The following is a 19,824-nucleotide window of genomic DNA, read 5'->3' as shown; positions in this document are numbered from 1 at the left end:
ATGCGCTTAGTAGAAGAAGTGACAATATTAACAATATTGTCCAAATGAGAAAAGAATTCCCAAATAACACTAACATCCTTAGCTGCAGAAACCAATGTCAGTTGTAAACGATGTGCAAAACAGTGGACATAGTATGCATAGGGACAATCTTTGAGAAATAATGCTTGAAGTCCATTCCACGCTCCACGCATATTGCTAGCACCATCATATCCTTGGCCTCTGATTTTCTTAACATGGAGATCATGATGAACAAGAACATTTGATATCTCATTTTTCAAATTCATTGAGGTAGTGTCACTAACACTTTTGATGGCAAAAAATCTTTCTGTCAAAATCCCATGATTGTTCACAAACCTCAATATAATGGCCATTTGCTCTCGTTTAGATATATCTCGGGCTTCATCAACAAGAATACAGAAGTATTTATCTCCAACTTCTTCACGAACCATCTGTCGTACTCTATTGGCCATAATATGTAAAATCTCTTTCTGAATTTCTGGAGCGATATATTGGGCATTTTTTGGAGCATTCTCAAGCACAACTTCATCAATTTCTATATTCATTTTTGCAAAAGCCTTCACCAATTCAAGAAAATTTCCACGATTAGATGAAGATAGAGATTCATCGTTACCTCTAAAAGCACAACCTTGAAGTGCTAGCCAACGAACAGCTACAATTGAGGTGCTCAAACACAGACGATTTTTCTCTTTTTCCTCTTTAGATTGTGCATGCATCACTTTATCAATATGTTGTGAGGGCCTCATCAAATTTTCAGTCCTTCTCTCACACATAGTATGAGGTGAAGAAGCTGCAGAACCAATATGGGCAAGAAAAGCACATGTTTCTCCTTGGTTTACCCTTTTCCAATTATCAAATCCTTCATTGACCAATGCCGAGATATTAGATGAATTAACATCATTCAGGAAAAGAAAACAATAGAAACAATATGCCTTATTTGTTGAAGGCGAATACTCCAACCAATAAAATTTCTGAAACCATTTTTTCTGAAAACGACGATTCTGGCTTCCAAATTTTGTACCTGGATACTCCAACATATCTGGTTGATAAGGCCCCATATTTAGATATGAACGTCTTATGTCATCTCGTACATTAACATGATATTCACATATCTGTTTTCTTTTTCCTGGATCTCGTTCAATAAAAGTAGACGAAGACTGATGATCGTCTCTAGGAGAGGAACATGAAGGAATTTGGATATTGGGAAATAGAAGACTTTCACTGGATTGATGTTGCATTATAAGAACCGTAGAAATTGAAGTATCTTCACTAGCTTGACGATCTCTCTTCTTAAAGAAAGAGGATATCAATGTTTTTCCTTTCTTTGCAGCAGATTGATATTCCATTATGAAATAGTTCAATTTATAATCCTAAACAAGAATAAAATAATTATTAACCAAATAAACAAGTAATAGTCACTCAACAACAAACAATCAAGAAACCACAAATCACACACAGAGAAGCTATAAAAAACAAAATAAAAAATGTATAGCCGATTCTTACCTGGATTGTTGCCTTGCCGATGAGCAATTCGATTTCTTCGGGAGTCCGCAATTCTATTCTGTCGCTAAAGGGCTTGGGACTTGGGAGAGAAATTTTGTAGAATTGAGGTGGGGCGGATCAGAGGATAAATTTGGTCTCATCCTTGTAAATGGACGGGACTTGATTGGACTAAGACATTGATGTACGACGGTTTTTGAAACAACCGTCGCTTTATCAAAAAACAGTCGCTAATAGCGACTGTTATTAGCGACTGTTTGAATAAACCGTCACTAGTAGCGACGGTGCAATTAAAACCGTCGCCGATCCGGATTAAAACCGCCGCTAAATTATTAAAAAATGGTCTGGCCTACAGCCCAGTACAGCCCTAGAATGCATCCGTCTCTGACGAGATGGTCTTACGATAGAATTTGTGAGATATATATTTTATTTAGATAATTTATATTAAAAATATTATTTTTATCGACGATATGATAAATTTCAGAATAACGCAAAGATTCCCTTATAGAATTCTCTTATCTTGAACCTTTTCTTTTTCACACGGCTGTTGCTGTTTCCCCTCTTTTTACTACACCTATAAAAAGGACCTTCGATTCGTTCCATAATTTCTACTTCAATATATATATTTAAACTAAAAAAATCAGACCAAGTGCGGTGTGTTTATTTCCATCTGTCTCGATTCTTGAGTGTGTTTACACAGCGGAGCGAGAAAGGAGAGTGTAGTGCAGCAAATGTATGCTGAAACTGGCCTAATGTTTCCATCAATGCAGTTTGATGAGTTCGTGTGCTCTCACAGACCAAATGCTTCATGGGTAATAATCCATTTGTTTTTCTCATTGCTCAATCGACATTTTTTGGGTCAGTATCCTTGAGCGAAGATTTAGGGCTTTTTGTTGATGGTTTAGGATTTTGTTAGCTTTCTTGAATTGGGTCTTTCTGATTTTCTGGAATTGTTCGTTTTTGGAGTTAATCTTTTGTGGGTTTTTATTTGTTTTTGACTTCATTTTGGGAAAAGAAATATCGGCCTTTTCTAGAATTAGGTGAATGAATTATTGTTATGATTTTCTAAGCAATTATTGGCAACATGGAAGAAACAAGGGCTTTGTTCTCTGTGTTTTCTGGAAAAAGTGATTTGAGTGACGGATTTGGTTTTATTTTGTGATGGAATGAATTTTTTTATGTGTAATGTTACTTTTGAATATGTTGATTAAAACAAGCGTAGATCTTTTGTGAGACGAACACCTTAGTTGCTTTTGGATTGAGGAGTTTGTTTTGAATATGGAATTCTTTTGTTCAAATTCTTATGATACACTTAGAAGTATGTGAATTCTTGAACTTCCATGTAGTGATATCATATTCTAGCTCTATTTATTTATTAATTCTTTGGTTAAACCCAAGCTTTTTGAGCCACATTTATTCTCAATTTGTCGTTTGCTGGGCAATATGTTTTCTCCAGCCAAAAATTTTCTGTAAATATATTACCAGACTTGATTTCTCTTGACGCTGCAAACTTTTTCTTCCTGAATCTTTACAAAGGGAATGCCGTGTAGCCTCATCCAAACACCCACTATATCAGATTACTACCTTGGGGGAGCAGGAGATCTCTTCAAAGCTCCTGAACCAGTAATTGAAGTACCATCGATGAGCCTTGATCCAATGAATGTGGGCATTCCAATGATTTCTGCTCTGGATGATTCCATTTCCCCTCAACCTTTTGTGGTTTCTGATTCCGAATCATCAGTCAAGAATGGGCAACTGCTCGACAAAGTTTTCTATGAATGTGAAAGGGATCTTTTGGCAAAAGAAGCAATTGAAGCACCCTTGTCTGAAGTCCCCAGTATCTTTAATATTCCTGTCATTGAGAGCGAAGCAAAGGTGACTGCTAATGAAGAGTTGATTGCTGGGAACCTGTTACAGGAGAATGATATTTCGAGTTGCCTAAGGTCGATGGAGTCCGTTCATGAGGCTCCACCGAGGCTGAATTTTCTTAATTCTCCAGTAATTGACTTTGATGCTGCTTGTGGGATCCGGAGAACTTTTAGTGAAGGAGATGTCATGGTACTTTTTTTTACCATCTTCAGTTCCATTCTTGTGTTGTGCCAATGATGCTATTTGATACTTTGATTAAAATAATTTTGTTTTGCTCATGTTATTACTACATTGGTAAGAAACGAGGACCTGTATGTCACGGTCGCTTTTACTGTATTATGGTATAACTTTTACCGTGCTCCATGTTAACTGATCCAGCCACTTGCATCTATTGGTTCCACGAAAACCTACATGAACTGAATCCTGTATAGATGTTTCTGGCCTCTTCGACAGGATAGGGGCAGGGTCATTGATACTGAGTTTTTATGACAGACGATTGGCAATGATAACATAACCTTTCTGCACTCCACACTGGGGTTTCTGAAAACTCGTGTTTCTGAAGTTCGCAAGGAACAGCTGTCCAGGTACTGGAATAAGAAGGCCAAGAGAAATTTTGGCCGAAAGATCAAGGTTAGTATTTAAATGTGTCCTTCTGAAACGAATATTGACTGGTATTGTGTGTCTTTGGGTGTAAGAATTTATAATCAAACTATCTTTTTCCCTTTTAAACATGCGACGACAGTGAACCGTTTTTTCGCACATTTGGACTAACGAAATGTTTGATATCAGTATGCCTGCAGGAAAGCACTGGCTGACGGCCAACCCAGAATTCGTGGAAGGTTTGCTAAACCTGAAGAGATCGTGAGTTTAAAGAAGCACTGACTGTTAACTCTTTGAGGTTGAGAATTTGTTCGTTGATTAAAGCTTTAGGCAGGATCCACTCGATGAACTGAACGGCTTAGTTTGGTTGTTCAAAGAAATAATATGATGTTTAGATTATAGATTGTTTTGTTGTGACATTAATAACATATGTTCGATTGTTTCAATTGAAGTACAAGAGGATTTTGAAGGGAAATTACGAATTTTTGGATTGGAAATCTCACCAATATTGGATATTTGAGCAGAACCCATTATCATTATGGATGCAAAAGTTTGAAATAACAAATACCTAAACAAGTAAAACAGATTTAAAATCATGAGTTTAAAATTCTTCATTTTTCCTCTTTATATTTTCTCAACAATCGTCGCAATACTTAAAATGTCACTTTTGGTTAGTAAAACTTGTAATCAAGGGCTTTTTCCATCATGAATAACATTACAAATTTCCTTGTAAAAAAAATTGCTACTTTATTTCACACGAGTTTTTGCCAAAAAATTAAGGAAAAATGATAGTTAGAAATTATAATTTTTTAAAAAAATTCAAACATTTATCTACACGTCAAATAGCATCTATTTTATAATAAAATCAGTTAAAAAATGACTTTTTATAAACTAACTTTATATATCCAAAGTCGGCCATTAATCGGGTTTAGAGGATTTTTGGGCCAGTGTAGTTAAGTGCCAATTATTCTTCGTTCCACCTCGGACGAACAATTTCAAGCCAAATAATTTAGATAGCTCCCCACCGCCCCTAGCTGGTGGAGCCGCCTGCTCCATTTAATCAATTCTACACGCCGCCCTGCTGGTACGTTTCTCGAAGCTGGAAAAATCAAAGAGTTTGATCGCAAAATGGCCAGAAATCTAAGCCGTGTTTTCTCACCAGCGGTCGTCAGATCCGAGTTCTCCAACTCCATGATTCGCCGCTTCATGTGTTCAACGGCTCAGAAATTAGAGAAAAGGGAAGAACTAGATCCAGAAACCAAAGAGAAAAAACAGATGCAGATGGAGGATGAAGAGAAACATAATTTAAATTCCGAGGAAGATGAGGCTGAGGAATGGGTAAACAGAGACACCGGCGAGATCGGAGGGCCTACAGGTCCGGAGCCAACTCGGTACGGGGATTGGGAAAAGAACGGTCGGTGCTCCGATTTCTGAATTTTCCATTACGTTCATCGATGAAAAGGTATTTCCGACTTCTGTCCGATGCGTAGTACCCAAAATTGATCCTATGAAAACATGCGTGAGCCGCATACATTTTCCTTCTCGTATTTTCTTAGTTTAAAAACATGTACTCTTCTGTAAGAATAAATCTTAGCATAATAATATCTTGATGCTACGATGTCGTATGCCATATTTTCCTTATATTTTACAATTTTGCACCAAAACGTAATCAATTTTGCCTATTTGCCCCAGTGACATCACCATCTTTTGTTGTGACGATTTCTCACATTTTGGGTTTCAAGTTATAAATATCCCACCCCAAATATATATACACTAACATCATATAATTCAATTGTTTTTTTTTATTTTTATTTTAGTTTCTTCAAATTTTGTAATCAGTACGTAGATCACAAGTAGTTTTGTAATTTGTAGTGTAACAAAATAATATTTGCATTCATATATTGTCAAAATTGACAAAGGTCATGTGATAAAAGAGACGGTTTCACGAATCTTTATATGTGAGACGGATCAACCCTACCGATATTCACAATAAAAAGTAATATTCTTAATATAAAAAGTAATATTTTTTCATGGATGACTCAAATAAAATATTCGACCTACGAAATTGATCCGTGATATTGTCTCACAAGAGTTTCTGTGAATTAACAATTAGACATGACAACATGTTCATGTAAATGATTCTATACTAACTAACTTTTAATTGATGCAATAAAACTTTTTTAAAATTTGAAATTATAATTATATCTTTTATTATATCACGATGAAGCTTTTTCTTTCTTCGAATAGTATTTTGTTAAATCTTCGATTCTATTTTTAAATTAATAATTTTAGATTCCTAATTATCTTATCTAGATATTTAAATCTTAAGATGCTTTTATCACTCCCAAAAAATAACAAAAATTAAAAGTATATAATTATTCTAAGCATAAGCACCCAACATGACCGCGTGCAAACATGCATCAAGTGTATAATCCATATTTGGAGATTGCAAAAGGTCGAAATTAGTGGGATATTGACAACCGCTATCCGCATTAATAATATGTTATATATATATATGCAGTTTTCATACCTCGTAAAGGATGGTGTATATTTATGTAGTATCGTGATGCTCACTTATAAGATGTATAGTTTTTTATGTTTTATCTAGGGGGCGATCATAGTGTGGTTTTGCAGCTTTTTAAAAAAAGAGTAGTTCTCTTGTGAAACGTTCTCACGAATCTTTATCTGTGAGACGGTTCAACCCTACCGATATTCACAATAAAAATTAATAATCTTAACATAAAAAATAATATTTTTTCATGGATGACCCAAATAAGATATATGTCTCACAAAATACGACCCGTGATACCGTCTCACACAAGTTTTTGTCTTAAAAAATTCAAATCGAATTAACATATGCCGTCGTTAGTATTTTAAAAAAATAATCGTGGTTTTACATGTAGAATTAGTCTTACGATTTTGAACGATTACGTTTTATGATTACTATTTTTAATCGTAGTTTTTATAAAATATTAGGAAAAATAGTGTGGTGCAATTCGGTTCGGACGGTTCGAACAATTAATAAAAAAAATTTGATCATTCCTAAACTTTTATCATATCCAATAGATCCAACATATGAATATCATATCTATCTCTATTTAGGATGTGTTTGGTTGAGTAGATTAAACAAGGATAGATTAATAGTCAAATACTTATCCAATGTTTGGTTAAAATTTTAAGATGTTTTAATCAGTGTTCTAAAAAGCCCGTTTAAGCTCCTCTTAAGCGCGCTTAAACTTGAAGCTCGACAAAAACTTCCCGCTTTGGAGAAAAGTGAAAAAAAAAACAGTTAAATTGTAGTTTGACCGAATTAAGCATAATCAAGGCGTTTAATTAAGTGTGTTTAAGCACAATTAATCATATCTATTTATTTTTAACTTTTTTATTTTGAATGTACGTTTTTTTATTTTAAAATAATAAATTAGGCTTATAATTTAGATGTTTATTTTTTAATTTTAATTATGATTAAACATGTCTGATAATGATTTGACAAATATTTAATATTTTTAATGTGATTTAGTTGCAAAAACAAATAAATATTGCAATTTTGAGATTTTTATGCTTTTACAAATATGAGAATTAATGCATCAAACTTAATTTATCATATTTATGTATTATTTTATATATTTATTATTTTGAGATAATTACAATTACACTAAAAATAAAATAAAAAACGCTTTTTCATGCTTAAACATGTGCTAATCTCACTTAAGCTTGAAAAGCTTGGAGCTCGACATTCGCGCTTCGGAGCGCTTCACGTTTTTTAGAACCTTGGTTTTAATAATCATTTTTACTTGGTTTAAGATCCAATTTTGTGGATAACTATTTGATTATTAATCTAACAAATCAAATGGGATAAACTATCAAAACTCAATAAATTATATTTTTTTTCCGCTTATTTCTTAAAGTGTTAAAGTTATTTATTGAATAAAAAGTTTATTTTAGAGTGTTGTACGTTAGATGTCGATCATGATATTTAATATATATCATTGTTATTTAATTTGACTTAAACTTTAAAAAATATAAATATATATTTTTATTTTGAAAAAATAATTTATTTATATATATTTTGATAAAATAATAAAAACTAAAATTTAATATTGGTTATGCTTATAAATAATATTTTTATTATATTTAATTTTATGATATATATACTTTTTAATTCAAAGATTATTAATATCTTTATTATTAACATTATCATTATTATCCAATATTATGTATTACTTCCATAGGTATACAACAAATAAGTAAACTTGGCAAGGATATAATAGTAAATTTATTAATATTTAAAAGCTAATCACATATTCAAAATGTTGAACCAAACAATCTTAATAGTATCACATAATCTTTGATTAATAATATATCAATCTTGTTATCTTTAACATACTCAATCATTTATTTATCTCGTCATTTGTATCAAAGACGTCCTATATATATATATATATATAAAACCCAATTGCAATGTAATTTTCTAGAAAATTAATTGTTTCAATTTAACACGTTCGAAAACACGGGACGAATCTCTCTCGTCCCTCCTCAACTCTAAGTATTTTATTTCATTATATTCATATATAAGCATACAATACTAATCATAGTCGTTTGCTCTCTTATTAGCCATTCTTTCTTTTTGCCCCGAACAAATCACCACCATAACAATCATCCGATATTTTCTTCTGTTTTCCACTGTTGTTCGTTCATCTATCAAGATTTGCTGCCTTTCTGTTTTTAGAGCATCACACGTACTTGTCTACGATTTTTTAGGATACGAAAAGGGATGGGGAGAAAGAGCAAGAGGATTGGCAGGGGGAGGGTATCAAGAATTGGGAGCTACGCAATAGCTTCATCGATTACGGACCCCACCTGTGTTTCTTGCACAACTTTTAATATTCTTGCCCCGATTTACAAAAGACTCGATCAAGATGTAAGGATTTTAATTCTTCGTTTATCCTGGATATGCTTTGTGATGGTTGTGCGTGTGATGTCTTTTTTGTGTATTTGTGGATTCGCTATTTGAAAATTGTTGGTTTTTTTATGGTACTTTTTGTAATGTGTACTTTTTGTAATGTGCATTTGGGGTGAGAGCAGGATCCAAGCTACAGGGAAAGTGATGTTAAAGATTATTGGTTGAACAGAAACCAAAAGATTTTGGATTGGTTGTTGTATGAAAGATCTTCCATCATTTGTCTCCAGGTTTTTATTTCTTTCCTTTGACGTTGTGAAATAATATTCATGTACAAATATGACTTTTTATGGTATTTTACCCTCTTTATCCGGGAACTGCTGCAGGAATTCTGGACTGGGAATGAAGAACTCGTCAGTGTTTATGATAAGAGGCTTGGGGATGCTGGTTACATCAATTTCAAGCTTGCACGAACAAATAATCGTGGAGATGGTGTGTATTTCAGCTCTTTCTGTTTCTGATGTTCGGATGAGAAACTATTGATTGCCATTACTTCAAATTTGGCACTGTATTATGATTTATGTGATGGAATTATTCGTGCTATATAAAGGTGATTTCTTGTTTTCACAAGAAAACACTTTTACCTTTGCACAACTTCCATATATCACAGATGTGTTGTGAAGTTTGGGTAGGGGAACTGGGACCAAACAAGGGGTTATGAGTAGTTATTGTTAAAAAAGTAAGTTGATTTGGTCCGAACCAAAAGTGGGTAAAGTTTCCATTGTGGGGAAAAAAATCAGTGCATCCATTCTTCGAATTGTTTGTATTGCTTCTTTATACATGTTAAGGTATCAGGATTCAGGACTTTGTTTTCATTTAAAATGCGAAGTTGTTTCTTTAAATTTTTCAGGTCTTTTAACCGCTGTGCACAAGGATTACTTCAGGATCATCAACCACCGGGAGTTACTTTTCAATGATTTTGGTGATCGTGTAGCTCAGCTACTGCATGTCGAGTTGGTTGCCCCTATTTATCCATGTCGAAACAATAATGTCCGTCAAGAAATTCTGATTGTGAATACCCATTTATTATTTCCACACGATTCAAGTTTATGCTTAGAGAGATTGCGTCAGGTATGTAAAAATGCTATTTTTTAGTCATGCCCTGATATTATTTGGTCGGCAACTTACTGTGGCTTATTTTCATTTACAGGTCTATAAGATATTGCAATATGTGGAATCGTATCAAAAGGAAAACAAACTCAATCCCTTGCCTATTCTACTATGTGGGTAAGTTCAAGATTCTTGTTTTTAAGCATTAAGTTTCAGATGATTGAAGATCAATCAATATAAGCTGAATCTTACATATTTTGCCGGGTTTTTCTTTCAATGCAGCGACTGGAATGGAAGCAAGAGAGGCCACGTTTACAAGTTTCTTCGATCTCAGGGATTTGTTTCGTCATATGATGCTGCTCACCAGTATACGGATGCAGATGCGCATAAGGTTGTTTACCTCAATATCTCGACTTCTCTTCTTCTTTGTTTCTTTATAGAAATCATTTCTATAGTGTGACATAGATACCTTGCATGCAGTGGGTGAGCCACCGTAATCATCGTGGGAACATCTGCGGTGTAGATTTCATATGGCTTCTTAATCCTAATGGATATCGGATATTACTCAAAACAAGTTGGAGTGAAGCCTTGTTTGGAATGTTCAAGGTGAGATGTTATGTCGACTTCAAACGTTTTAATATACAACTGTTGGAGAGCAATATTTGCGCCATGCTATCTTGTGTGACTGGCTATATGCTACAAGGATCGAAATGTGGTGCTCTAAGTTGCTCCACCGTCGAGGCGTTCAAATCTAGAATAACTACTTGATTTTCATTTTGCTTAATTCTCAACCTTGGTGTATTTGTCTTTACAGTATCAACTTAGACGAGCTTCACTGACAGAGGACGATGCATTTGCGTTTCTAAAAGCCGATAGCCATGGTGATTACATTACCTACTCGGGCTTCTGTGAAGCATTACGGCAGGTATTTAACATTTGGGTTGTGAGAAATTTCTTCATAGTTATAGCTTTTTACACACGCTATTATTTCAGAAAACCAGTTTGACTGTTTCGTTCTTTGGCTCTCCCGCAGCTTAATTTGATTGGCCATTGTAATGGATTAAGTGCCGAAGAGTTAAAAGAATTGTGGATTCGGGCAGATATTGATGGAAATGGCGTTCTCGACTATAATGAATTTAAGGCAATATATACGACTTTCACTATAATTATGCATTTTCACTTGTCTTTTCTCTTTCATCCTGCTTAACATGGAATTCTTTTCCAGCGCCGAATTTGGAACTCCTCGTATTCGACGCAAAGAGACGATGAGTTCTGGGATGATGTTGTCAATGGCACTGAGCAGACTACCGGCTTCAGTATCAAGAATGCAGTTCTCTTCCCCACAGAAGTAGAGAAAGGCACGTGGCCTGAAGATTACTCTCTTTCGGATCATGCTAGACTCACTGTTGTATTCTCACCTATGAGAATGCCATGCTCTCGACTGACATCATGACACTAGTAGGCACGAGCTGAACATAATATTGTTCAAAAAAAATATGAAGGGCCGAGGATGTCGATTTATACGTGCTCAAGCCGCCAAATCTTGGATCACTAGAGGTATTCGTGCCGAAGAAGGTCCTGGGTGATGGAATTTCTATGGTAGTACCCTCTCACTCATGCGAAAGCCGTCAATGAAAGGGGAATTATACATCAATGGCGCTTGCTACATCGCATATTTTGTTTATAAAAGCGAGGATGAGAATCTCCTCAATAGAAGTTATGATTGGATGTGTGAATGTGGGGCAACAAGTGACCCGAGTGCTGTATTTTATTGCAGCTTAAAGCTTCTTTTTCGCGCTTGTGGAATAATAGAATTAGGATTTAGAATTTTGTAAGCGCCGATGAATCCCGGAGGCCCTTACCGGTTGGTTCGTCACTGCAGAAAATTTAGAATTGAACGTTTTAAAACTATGGCGTCAACTAAGATTGAGTTTGTAAATTTCAGATTCTTGATTGATTTTGATGGAAATGATGAACGAGCTTTATTGTACATTGTTCAGTCAGTGTGTATTTTTAACTTTGTCTGCCCGTGTTCATTAAACTTACTCAAATTCTTAGGATAAAAGTGATTTTTATTCGGAGTAGCTCTCTTGTGAGACGGTTTTACGAAACTTTACCGATATTCATAATAAAAAGTAATACTATTAGCATAAAAAGTAATATTTTTTCATGGATGACCCAAATAAGAGATCTGTCTCATAAAATACGACCCGTGAGACCGTCTCACACAAGTTTTTGCTTTTTATTCGAGCATAGGGATTTTTTTTTTCATTTCTTTTTTAATAATTTTATTTTGCTCCCAGCGGAAGTGGTCTTTTGCTTATCTGTTGGGTAAAAATGAAATGATTTTTTTTTTAAAACTCGCGGTCGTTGTCATTTAAAAATATGACAAAAATTTGTGTGAAACGGTCTCACGAGTCGTATTTTGTGAGACATATCTCTTATTTGGGTAATTCATGAAAAAATATTACTTTTTATGCTAAGAGTATTACTTTTTATTGTGAATATCGATAGAATTGACCCGTCTCACATATAATGATTCGTGAAATCGTCTCATAAAGATCTACCCCAAAACATTAATAATATATCTGTATGCAAAAATTTCTAGATATGATGGGCATGTCAGCTACATTCCATCAACGAACCGGAAATTGCAAAAAAAATATGTATAATCTTTGGAACAAAATCACTTTTTACCAAAAAAATACAGAAAAAATATAATAAACTGATGCAACCCGGGCGAAATAGACGAGTCGGGTCGGGAACTTTGCCGGGTAAACTATCAAAATATCAAAGGAAATATGAGTTGGACGCTTGGCTTGAATCTCGCAACTCCTCGGTCCGATTTGTGAGATCTGCAAACAGAAAGTGACCACGTGAATGGGCGCCGGAGGGGTGTCCGGCGTGACCACTCCGATGCTTAAGTCAGCGGGATAATCAAGCAATAAAACCAATGTAGCCAAGTGATGGCTGTGAAATTGGTGTGGAACAATAAATGAGAGTATTTAATTTGTATTCAATTTCTGAATTCAGAGTAAATGCAAGTAAGAACCTGATATTTATAGTAGAGGATGCAATGATGACCTCGTTTTTTGTGTCTGAGCATTAATTATAATAGGGTTGCTGATTATACCTTATTGTTCTGACATGTCAAATCGCACACTTGTCACATCCAGACTACTTGATTCATTGACCACTTGCATTAGTGTCGGAGATAGGTCGGCTATACACACTGTTTATCGGCGGCATTAAATACTTCACTCATATCGAGGTGACTGAGCAGAATGCCTCTCAGGTTAATTACAGAAGAGCTCGGGTATTCCACATCTTGGAAAAATCATGTCCCGGGTGGTCCAATGGCTCGGTACATTAATCCATTTTGTCATGCTATTGGCCTGAGAACATCCCATCCTGGCCCGGGCACCAACCATGGATATGCTCCATGGCCCGGGAAGTCCCAGGGCCTATCCCTGACCCGGGGCACTCCAGGGCATCATCACTCACTCCTTAATTAGTCGGGCTAGAGTTCACTCGCTGTCCCGATTGGTCTTGGGTGCCCGGGCAGGAAAATGCCTTGCCACTTGGTCTTTTTCTGGATAGTTGTAGCGTGTTGACACGTGGGTATTGCTGACGTAGGCCATAAGATTTTTCAGAGACTCTTTGTTTCCCAAGAAAATAAATCATTATGACGCATTGATTCCTGGACCTGTCTTTTCAAATATCTTTGCGCAATTTCCTATGTAAATCTGAGCCGTTTAATTCATTATGGATCAATGGTGTGGATTGGTTCCCTCTCCTATATATAGTAACCCACCTTTTGTTCAACGACATCAGCAAACTTATTATTCAGGGAATACAATGGCAGGTGCAAGCGGCTCAAAGTCCCCGGATATGGCTGTAGCTTTCAAGAAGTGTAATGCCTGAAGTAATATCACAAGTTGTTGATTTAGTAATATGAGATTACTAAATAATTAATGATTTTTAAAGAATGAAATATGACATATTTTGGTCATATGAAGTCCAAATGATTTGAAATTTGGATATAACGTAGAAAACTCAAAGATATAGAAGTTTAATGTTTTGAGTTTTGGAAAATTTTATCGTTTGACTGGTCCAAATGGATATACCGGTGTTAAAATGTTAAATATTATATATTATATTATATTAATAAAATAATATAATATTTAAAAAAAATAAAAAAATAAAAGGATAAATTTGAAAATTTTCAACGAGAATGATTCATTTTGTTTCAGTAAGTTACAAGAGGAGAGAATACGTAGAAATAAGGTTTTGAAATATTTTTTTCGATCGTGCGACTTATCGGTTTATCCAATCGACGAACCGACTTCAGTTCTGTAATCGCTGACACGAGATCTTTGATTTGAGGTATAAATTTTATATTTTTGGTGATGTTTGAAATTCGTCGATTTTTCTGGAATAAATCCAATAAATTGTTAAATCATACTGAAATTGAAGATTGTTGAGTAGTGTATGATTTTAACGAAGTAGAGAAGATTATTGTGTTGTTGTTTTGAATTATTCCTAATTTATTATAATTAGGTATTTTTAATTATTGGATCGAGATTGGAGAGTTGTTTGTCAGTTGTTATTAATTCTGATTATATATTCGGAGTCTACGAAGTATAGGCTACACGTTGATATAAAGTTTTCGTAATATGACGGATGTTGTAAAATAGCCTATTATTTGAAGTTAATTAATTAGGGTGTATTTGATGATAGTATTGTGAATTAAATACACCAGATTATTAAATTGTTGAACAATACGAATTTATAATCGAGTTTTATATTTTGTTGAATTAATTGTTGTTGGGCTATTTGATGTTATATATTGAGGCTGTTATAACTGTGTTGATACGGTGACAATGATCTGATAATTATTGTTGAATTATTTAGATACATCACAAGCCTCGGGATCAAAGAAATAGCCAGATTGTATATATACTCGATTATCAGGTACGTGTTGACGTACGAGCATATGTTGTTATTGTTTAGTATTGATGAATACTACTGCGTTGAACGATGATAAATCACCGGAATTGGGTGGTTTGGTATTATATTTGTTGTTGTTTATTATTGTTGATATTGTTGACTATCGTTGTTGGGAGACGTCTCGTTGATGTTGTCACGTTGATGTTGTTCGTTCGACGATATTGCTGTCGCCGGAGTTGGGGTGCGACGTATCGTTGATGTTATTCGTTCGACGATATTGCTGTCGCCGGTGTTGGGGTGCGACGTATCGTCGATGTTGTTGTTCGTTCGACGATATTGCTGTCGCCAGAGTTTGGGTGCGACGTATCGTCGATGTTATTGTTGCAGTGTGATGTTGTTGAGGTTGTTGATGGTTGATTGTCCAAAAACGGCAAAGAGGATATTTCTGTTATCATTTCAGTTATATCTTATGTTGTTGTTAATATAACTGTTATGTATTGCGATGATGATTGTTGTATATGCTCACCCTTTGAGGGCTGTTTCTGTTGGGCAGGTTACAGAACTATGCGTGAGACAGGATAGTGGTGAAGGACTAGGTGTGTCTAGTCAAACAGTCTTGTAGTTGATAGTAGATAGAGACAGTATAACTTATTGTCTTATTTGAGTTGTATGTGTGTATTTATTATACTGTTTCTGCTACACTGACGTAGATAGTGTGGTGATTGCACTATTTTGTCGTATATGCATTATATTATTACGTCGTCGAAAAGAAAAAAATTTATGCATATGACGTCACATGTTGCATGATTACGTGGCGAGGTTTGGGGCGCCACAAGAAGTCTGTCTTGGAAACTCGAAAGGCTGCTATAGAAGTTGAAGTTTTCCACAAAATTATCCACTACTGGGAAGAGCTTCAGAGATTGAAGTTTCTGTACGAGACTGGGGAAGCTAATGCTTCTAGACTGGTGGTAAAGCTGAAGAAGTACCGGGAACGCCTGCACGTTTCCGAGACAGCGGATCTCTTCGAGGATGATTATGTCTACGAGCTAATGCTCTCCAAGGAAAGGAAGATTCTGACGGACATCGCCAACTCCGATAGCTTCCTCAAGACGTCCACTGGAGAAATAAAGGGCTGGATGACCCTGTGGATGACTTTTGTAGAGGAGGAATATTGTGATGTAATCCGCAAGAATTACGTCAGATAAATAAAAACTATTTTTTTTTTATATCTGTGTTATTTTCCTAGCATCTTTGATTGTCATCAGTTGATATATATATATACACACACATATATATATATATATATCATGTATAGAGTAACCGACAAAACTGAGCGACCTTAGTCGAAGATAAATAACGGATAATTGACAAACCGAAATGTCGGGACCTTACATATCTCGGTTTTAGAATAAGGTGCCGGGACCTCATATTTCCGGGCTCAAAATAAAATGCCGGGCTCTTAATATTGATACCGCCGAAAATCGTTTCATATTTCGATGATCTGATAATTATAAGACACTGATATTCGTGCCCGTCTTTTCGTCTGCTCAGCTCTATTTCCAAGACTCGTCCGGATCGTTCATGTATTCACTCAACGGTTGTGATTAACTCTCCTCCGGAATAAATGGGAAAACGTTTTGATTGGTTTAAGACCTTCCAACTTCTTCAATATTAAATGCCACATGCTTATAAATAAGATGGTAGAGATGAAAGATGGTCATCAATTCAATATGTCGAGTTCAAGTGATTCCACTGCATGCAGTAGTACGCACGTGCAGGTAACAAGCGAAAGGCATCCTCATCTGGAGGATCTGAAGAGGATCATTGAAGAGTATATCTGGGTAAAGGTCATGTCTACCTGGTATAAGATTCAAGATCTCAATAACACATACCAGAATGGTTTGGCTCCTAGTCGCGCACAAAGAGCAAGAGCGAGGAAGTATAAGCAAGAGTTCGAAGTAGACCGGGTTACAGATCTAGCCACCGACCAAGTTCTGCTGCATGCGATGCTGTGGAAGGAATGGCATCAGCTGAACAAGATCGCAACTTCCGAGTCCTTCATCAATCTTCGGATTCATGAATTGACTAATTGGATAACTGAGTGGCAAGACTCTGTATCTTCGATAATGGATAATATAACAGTCCGCCGACTGTTCTTGCAATAAAATTTTAATTATCGTACTGTCTCTTCCATGAACAAATCAATATAAATTGAATAGCATATAACTGAAAAGTGAAATTGAAATGCTAAGACTTAACGCCTTATGAGCATAAAATAAGGTGTCGGGGCCTCATATCTCCCGGGCTTATAGATAGTGTCGGGGCCTCGTGTCTCCCGGGCTTATAAATAAAGTGCCGGGGCCTCGTGTCTCCCGGGCTTATAGTATTTTGTCGTTTGGTTTCCCCGAGCAATTAATGCGATGTAAGAATGATGCGTCCCCTTCTGACAAGCTGTCAGGAACTGTTCCTATTCCGAACAGATAAATGATCACGACTCCTCGATTTGTGCACACGTCTTTTCAAATATCCCGCCTAATTATGCCGCTCAATTTCCGAGGCTGATCTGGTCCGTTTGATTTGCTTTAGATCAACGGTGTAGACATCCTTCTTCCCTTATATATAGTAGATGACCGGTTTTCCCAAAAATCATTTGCAAATTCAACTTGTAGCGAAGCTCTGCCAAATTCCTTTCTCGAGCTTTTCCGTCGCGCAGATCTTATTCCGGCGATCTTTCCGTTCATCGACTACCAGTCATCATCTTCGTTTCTTCCTAGTAAGTCTTTTCTCCCTTCTTTACTTAGCCATGTCAAACTCTACTTCCTCTACTTCTGGCCAAAATGCCAAGGGTCGATCAGAAGATAATTCCCCTGACTCCTTCCGAGCAATCTGCTCATATTCCCATAGGTATTCTCATCTCCCGTTCCCGACCCTTCCAAAAATCCAAAGCTTCTTCTTCCCGGCCTTCTGGTACCCAGGGCAAAGGAAAAGAAAAGGCCACAGGGCCCTTGTGGTTTTCTACTATGACTTCTACCCTTCGCCCGGGTAGTATAGAGGAGCTGAGATCTCTAGGTTCCATCCCTTCCAACTACGACATCAAAATTCCTGGGCCGAACGATCACCCAGACACCCTTCCTCCCGGCTACCATGCTTTCTTTCTTGAACAACTTAAAAGTGGTCTTCGCTTCCTGGTACACCACTTCTTCGAAGGGGTGGCCCGATTTTTTAACCTTCCCCTTAATCATCTCCATCCTAATGCTTTTCGCATTATGGCTGCCACTTTTGTTCCGTTTCACATGAAACTTATTCTTATCAACTCTTCGATTTTTCATTATTTTTATTCTTGCCGGTTTAATGACGGGGTCTTTTCTTTCATGGCTCGAATGCAGTACCGATTTTTAACTGACATTCCTTCCTCTTTGAAGGGGTGGAAGACAAAATTTTTCTTTCTTCAATTCCCGACTCTCCCCACTTGTGTTTTGGGTTTTCTATCTTCTATGCCCACACAGCCTGAGCTTCCCCGGGACTACAAACTCCTCCCCCTCTTTACCACGCCTGGGATACTTTAGGGAAACAATCTTACCTGTCCTCGGTGCTGATCGGGGGGGGAGCAATCTGGTTCATTATGGGATCGGGTCCCGGCCCAAGGACCCAGTGGATCGGATTATTGATGAATTTGATCAACCCGGGTCGCAGGCTGGTAAATTACTTTCCTTGGTCTACTCATCTCTTGTATGCTTTAATTCTAATATGTCGATTTTCGATGCAGCTGAAGAAGATATGATCAGGGCAAGTCTTCAGGAGGCTGTTGCCAAGAGAAAAGCCGAGCAGAAAAATATCCGGGCTGAGAAGAGGGCGCGGGAAATTCAAGAGGAGGAAGAACGCCAAGCCCGGGCGGCGGCTGAAGCCCGGGAAATTGAAGAACGCCGAGTTGAGGCGGAGGCTAAGGCCCAGGAGGAAACCACCTCTCCCCGGGAAGAATCCACCGTCCCGGCTACCGAAGAAGACCCGGCTCCTCTAAATCAGCGAAAGAGGAAGGCCACCCAGGAGCCGATCGCGGAAGCGGTGGTGGTGGTAGAGGATGAGGTCAAGGAGATCGCCCGGTCTCCTCCTATGACTGGTTCTTCTTCCGGTCCCTCCGGGGGAAGGCCCTGGATCCTCCCCAACATCTTTGGGGATGATATCAGCTCGGATCTTGTCAAAATGATTCGGGGCCTTCTGCGCCCTGACAAGGTGGCACACGTTCAGGGAGTTCATCCCAATATGCTGCTTTGCGAAGGAGTGTCCCGGACCTACTCTGTAAGTCCATAAAATTGCACTCTTTTACATTGCCTTTTCTGACCTTTTTATGTTTTCAGGGCTTGCAGATGCTCATACATTCCTACGAGCGAGTGACTCAAGTAGCCAAGGGGGCCAATGCTCAGGCTACCTCGGCCCGGGGGATGCATGCCAAACTCCAAGAGGAGGTGGGTCGTTTGAATGAGCTTCATGAGCATGTGTTGGCTCGAGAGAGGGCTGTTTGGGAGCAGCAAATGAGTCGGATCCAGGCAGAACTTGTCGAGGCCCGAGCAGAGACACAGGCGGCAAAGAAAGAAGCTGAGTCCTCCCAAGTCCGAGCCGAGGACTTTCAAGCTGCTGTAACCCTCATTAAGACTGCTCAGGAGGAGCAAATGGCCAAATTTTTGAAGTCTCCTGAGTTTAAGAAGATGGTGGCTGAGAAGGCCTTTCCATATTTTGAACAGGGCTTCAACAAGTGCCTGGAGCAATTTGAGGAGGCATGCTTAGTTCCGGCCGATCGGGAAGACTTTCCAGACCTGAAAAAGGCAGCCGCCTCTCTCCCAGATGAGGAGGAGAAGCAGGACAAAGAGCAAGAACCCCGA

At 37.2% G+C, this 19,824-nt stretch overlaps 2 protein-coding genes across 2 annotated transcripts; both read left to right on the top strand.

Annotated features, from left to right (window-relative positions):
• Positions 1 to 2,041: 2,041 nt before the first annotated feature.
• On the top strand, positions 2,042 to 4,497 carry LOC142525252 (uncharacterized). Its single transcript, XM_075629482.1, has 4 exons — positions 2,042 to 2,330; positions 3,055 to 3,576; positions 3,880 to 4,017; positions 4,177 to 4,497. The coding sequence occupies exons 1-4, from the start codon at positions 2,250 to 2,252 to the stop codon at positions 4,267 to 4,269; spliced, it is 834 nt and encodes a 277-aa protein (XP_075485597.1). The 5' UTR covers positions 2,042 to 2,249; the 3' UTR covers positions 4,270 to 4,497.
• A 4,071-nt stretch (positions 4,498 to 8,568) lies between these two features.
• Positions 8,569 to 11,987, top strand: LOC142525134 (putative calcium-binding protein At1g02270). Its single transcript, XM_075629306.1, has 10 exons — positions 8,569 to 8,908; positions 9,073 to 9,177; positions 9,274 to 9,379; positions 9,798 to 10,018; positions 10,098 to 10,174; positions 10,280 to 10,388; positions 10,478 to 10,603; positions 10,812 to 10,922; positions 11,031 to 11,138; positions 11,223 to 11,987. Exons 1-10 carry the CDS (start codon positions 8,762 to 8,764, stop codon positions 11,448 to 11,450), a joined length of 1,338 nt encoding a protein of 445 aa, XP_075485421.1. The 5' UTR covers positions 8,569 to 8,761; the 3' UTR covers positions 11,451 to 11,987.
• Positions 11,988 to 19,824: the final 7,837 nt, after the last annotated feature.

Source organism: Primulina tabacum, chromosome 14 (assembly GCF_025594145.1).
Source record: "Primulina tabacum isolate GXHZ01 chromosome 14, ASM2559414v2, whole genome shotgun sequence".
Classification (NCBI taxonomy): Eukaryota; Viridiplantae; Streptophyta; class Magnoliopsida; order Lamiales; family Gesneriaceae; genus Primulina; species Primulina tabacum.
The sequence above is the reverse complement of the archived record's forward strand: the minus strand, read 5'-3'. Positions and strand labels throughout refer to the sequence as shown.

Bases quoted from the DNA above. Each gene is read 5' to 3' on its own strand.
- LOC142525252 (XM_075629482.1), top strand. From the start codon at position 2,250: ATGTATGCTGAAACTGGCCTAATGTTTCCATCAATGCAGTTTGATGAG. The intron at 2,331-3,054 runs GTAATAATCCAT...ATCTTTACAAAG, and splicing joins ACAGACCAAATGCTTCATGG to GGAATGCCGTGTAGCCTCAT. The intron at 4,018-4,176 runs GTTAGTATTTAA...GTTTGATATCAG, and splicing joins ATTTTGGCCGAAAGATCAAG to TATGCCTGCAGGAAAGCACT.
- LOC142525134 (XM_075629306.1), top strand. From the start codon at position 8,762: ATGGGGAGAAAGAGCAAGAGGATTGGCAGGGGGAGGGTATCAAGAATT. The intron at 10,175-10,279 runs GTAAGTTCAAGA...CTTTCAATGCAG, and splicing joins TTGCCTATTCTACTATGTGG to CGACTGGAATGGAAGCAAGA. The intron at 10,923-11,030 runs GTATTTAACATT...GCTCTCCCGCAG, and splicing joins TCTGTGAAGCATTACGGCAG to CTTAATTTGATTGGCCATTG.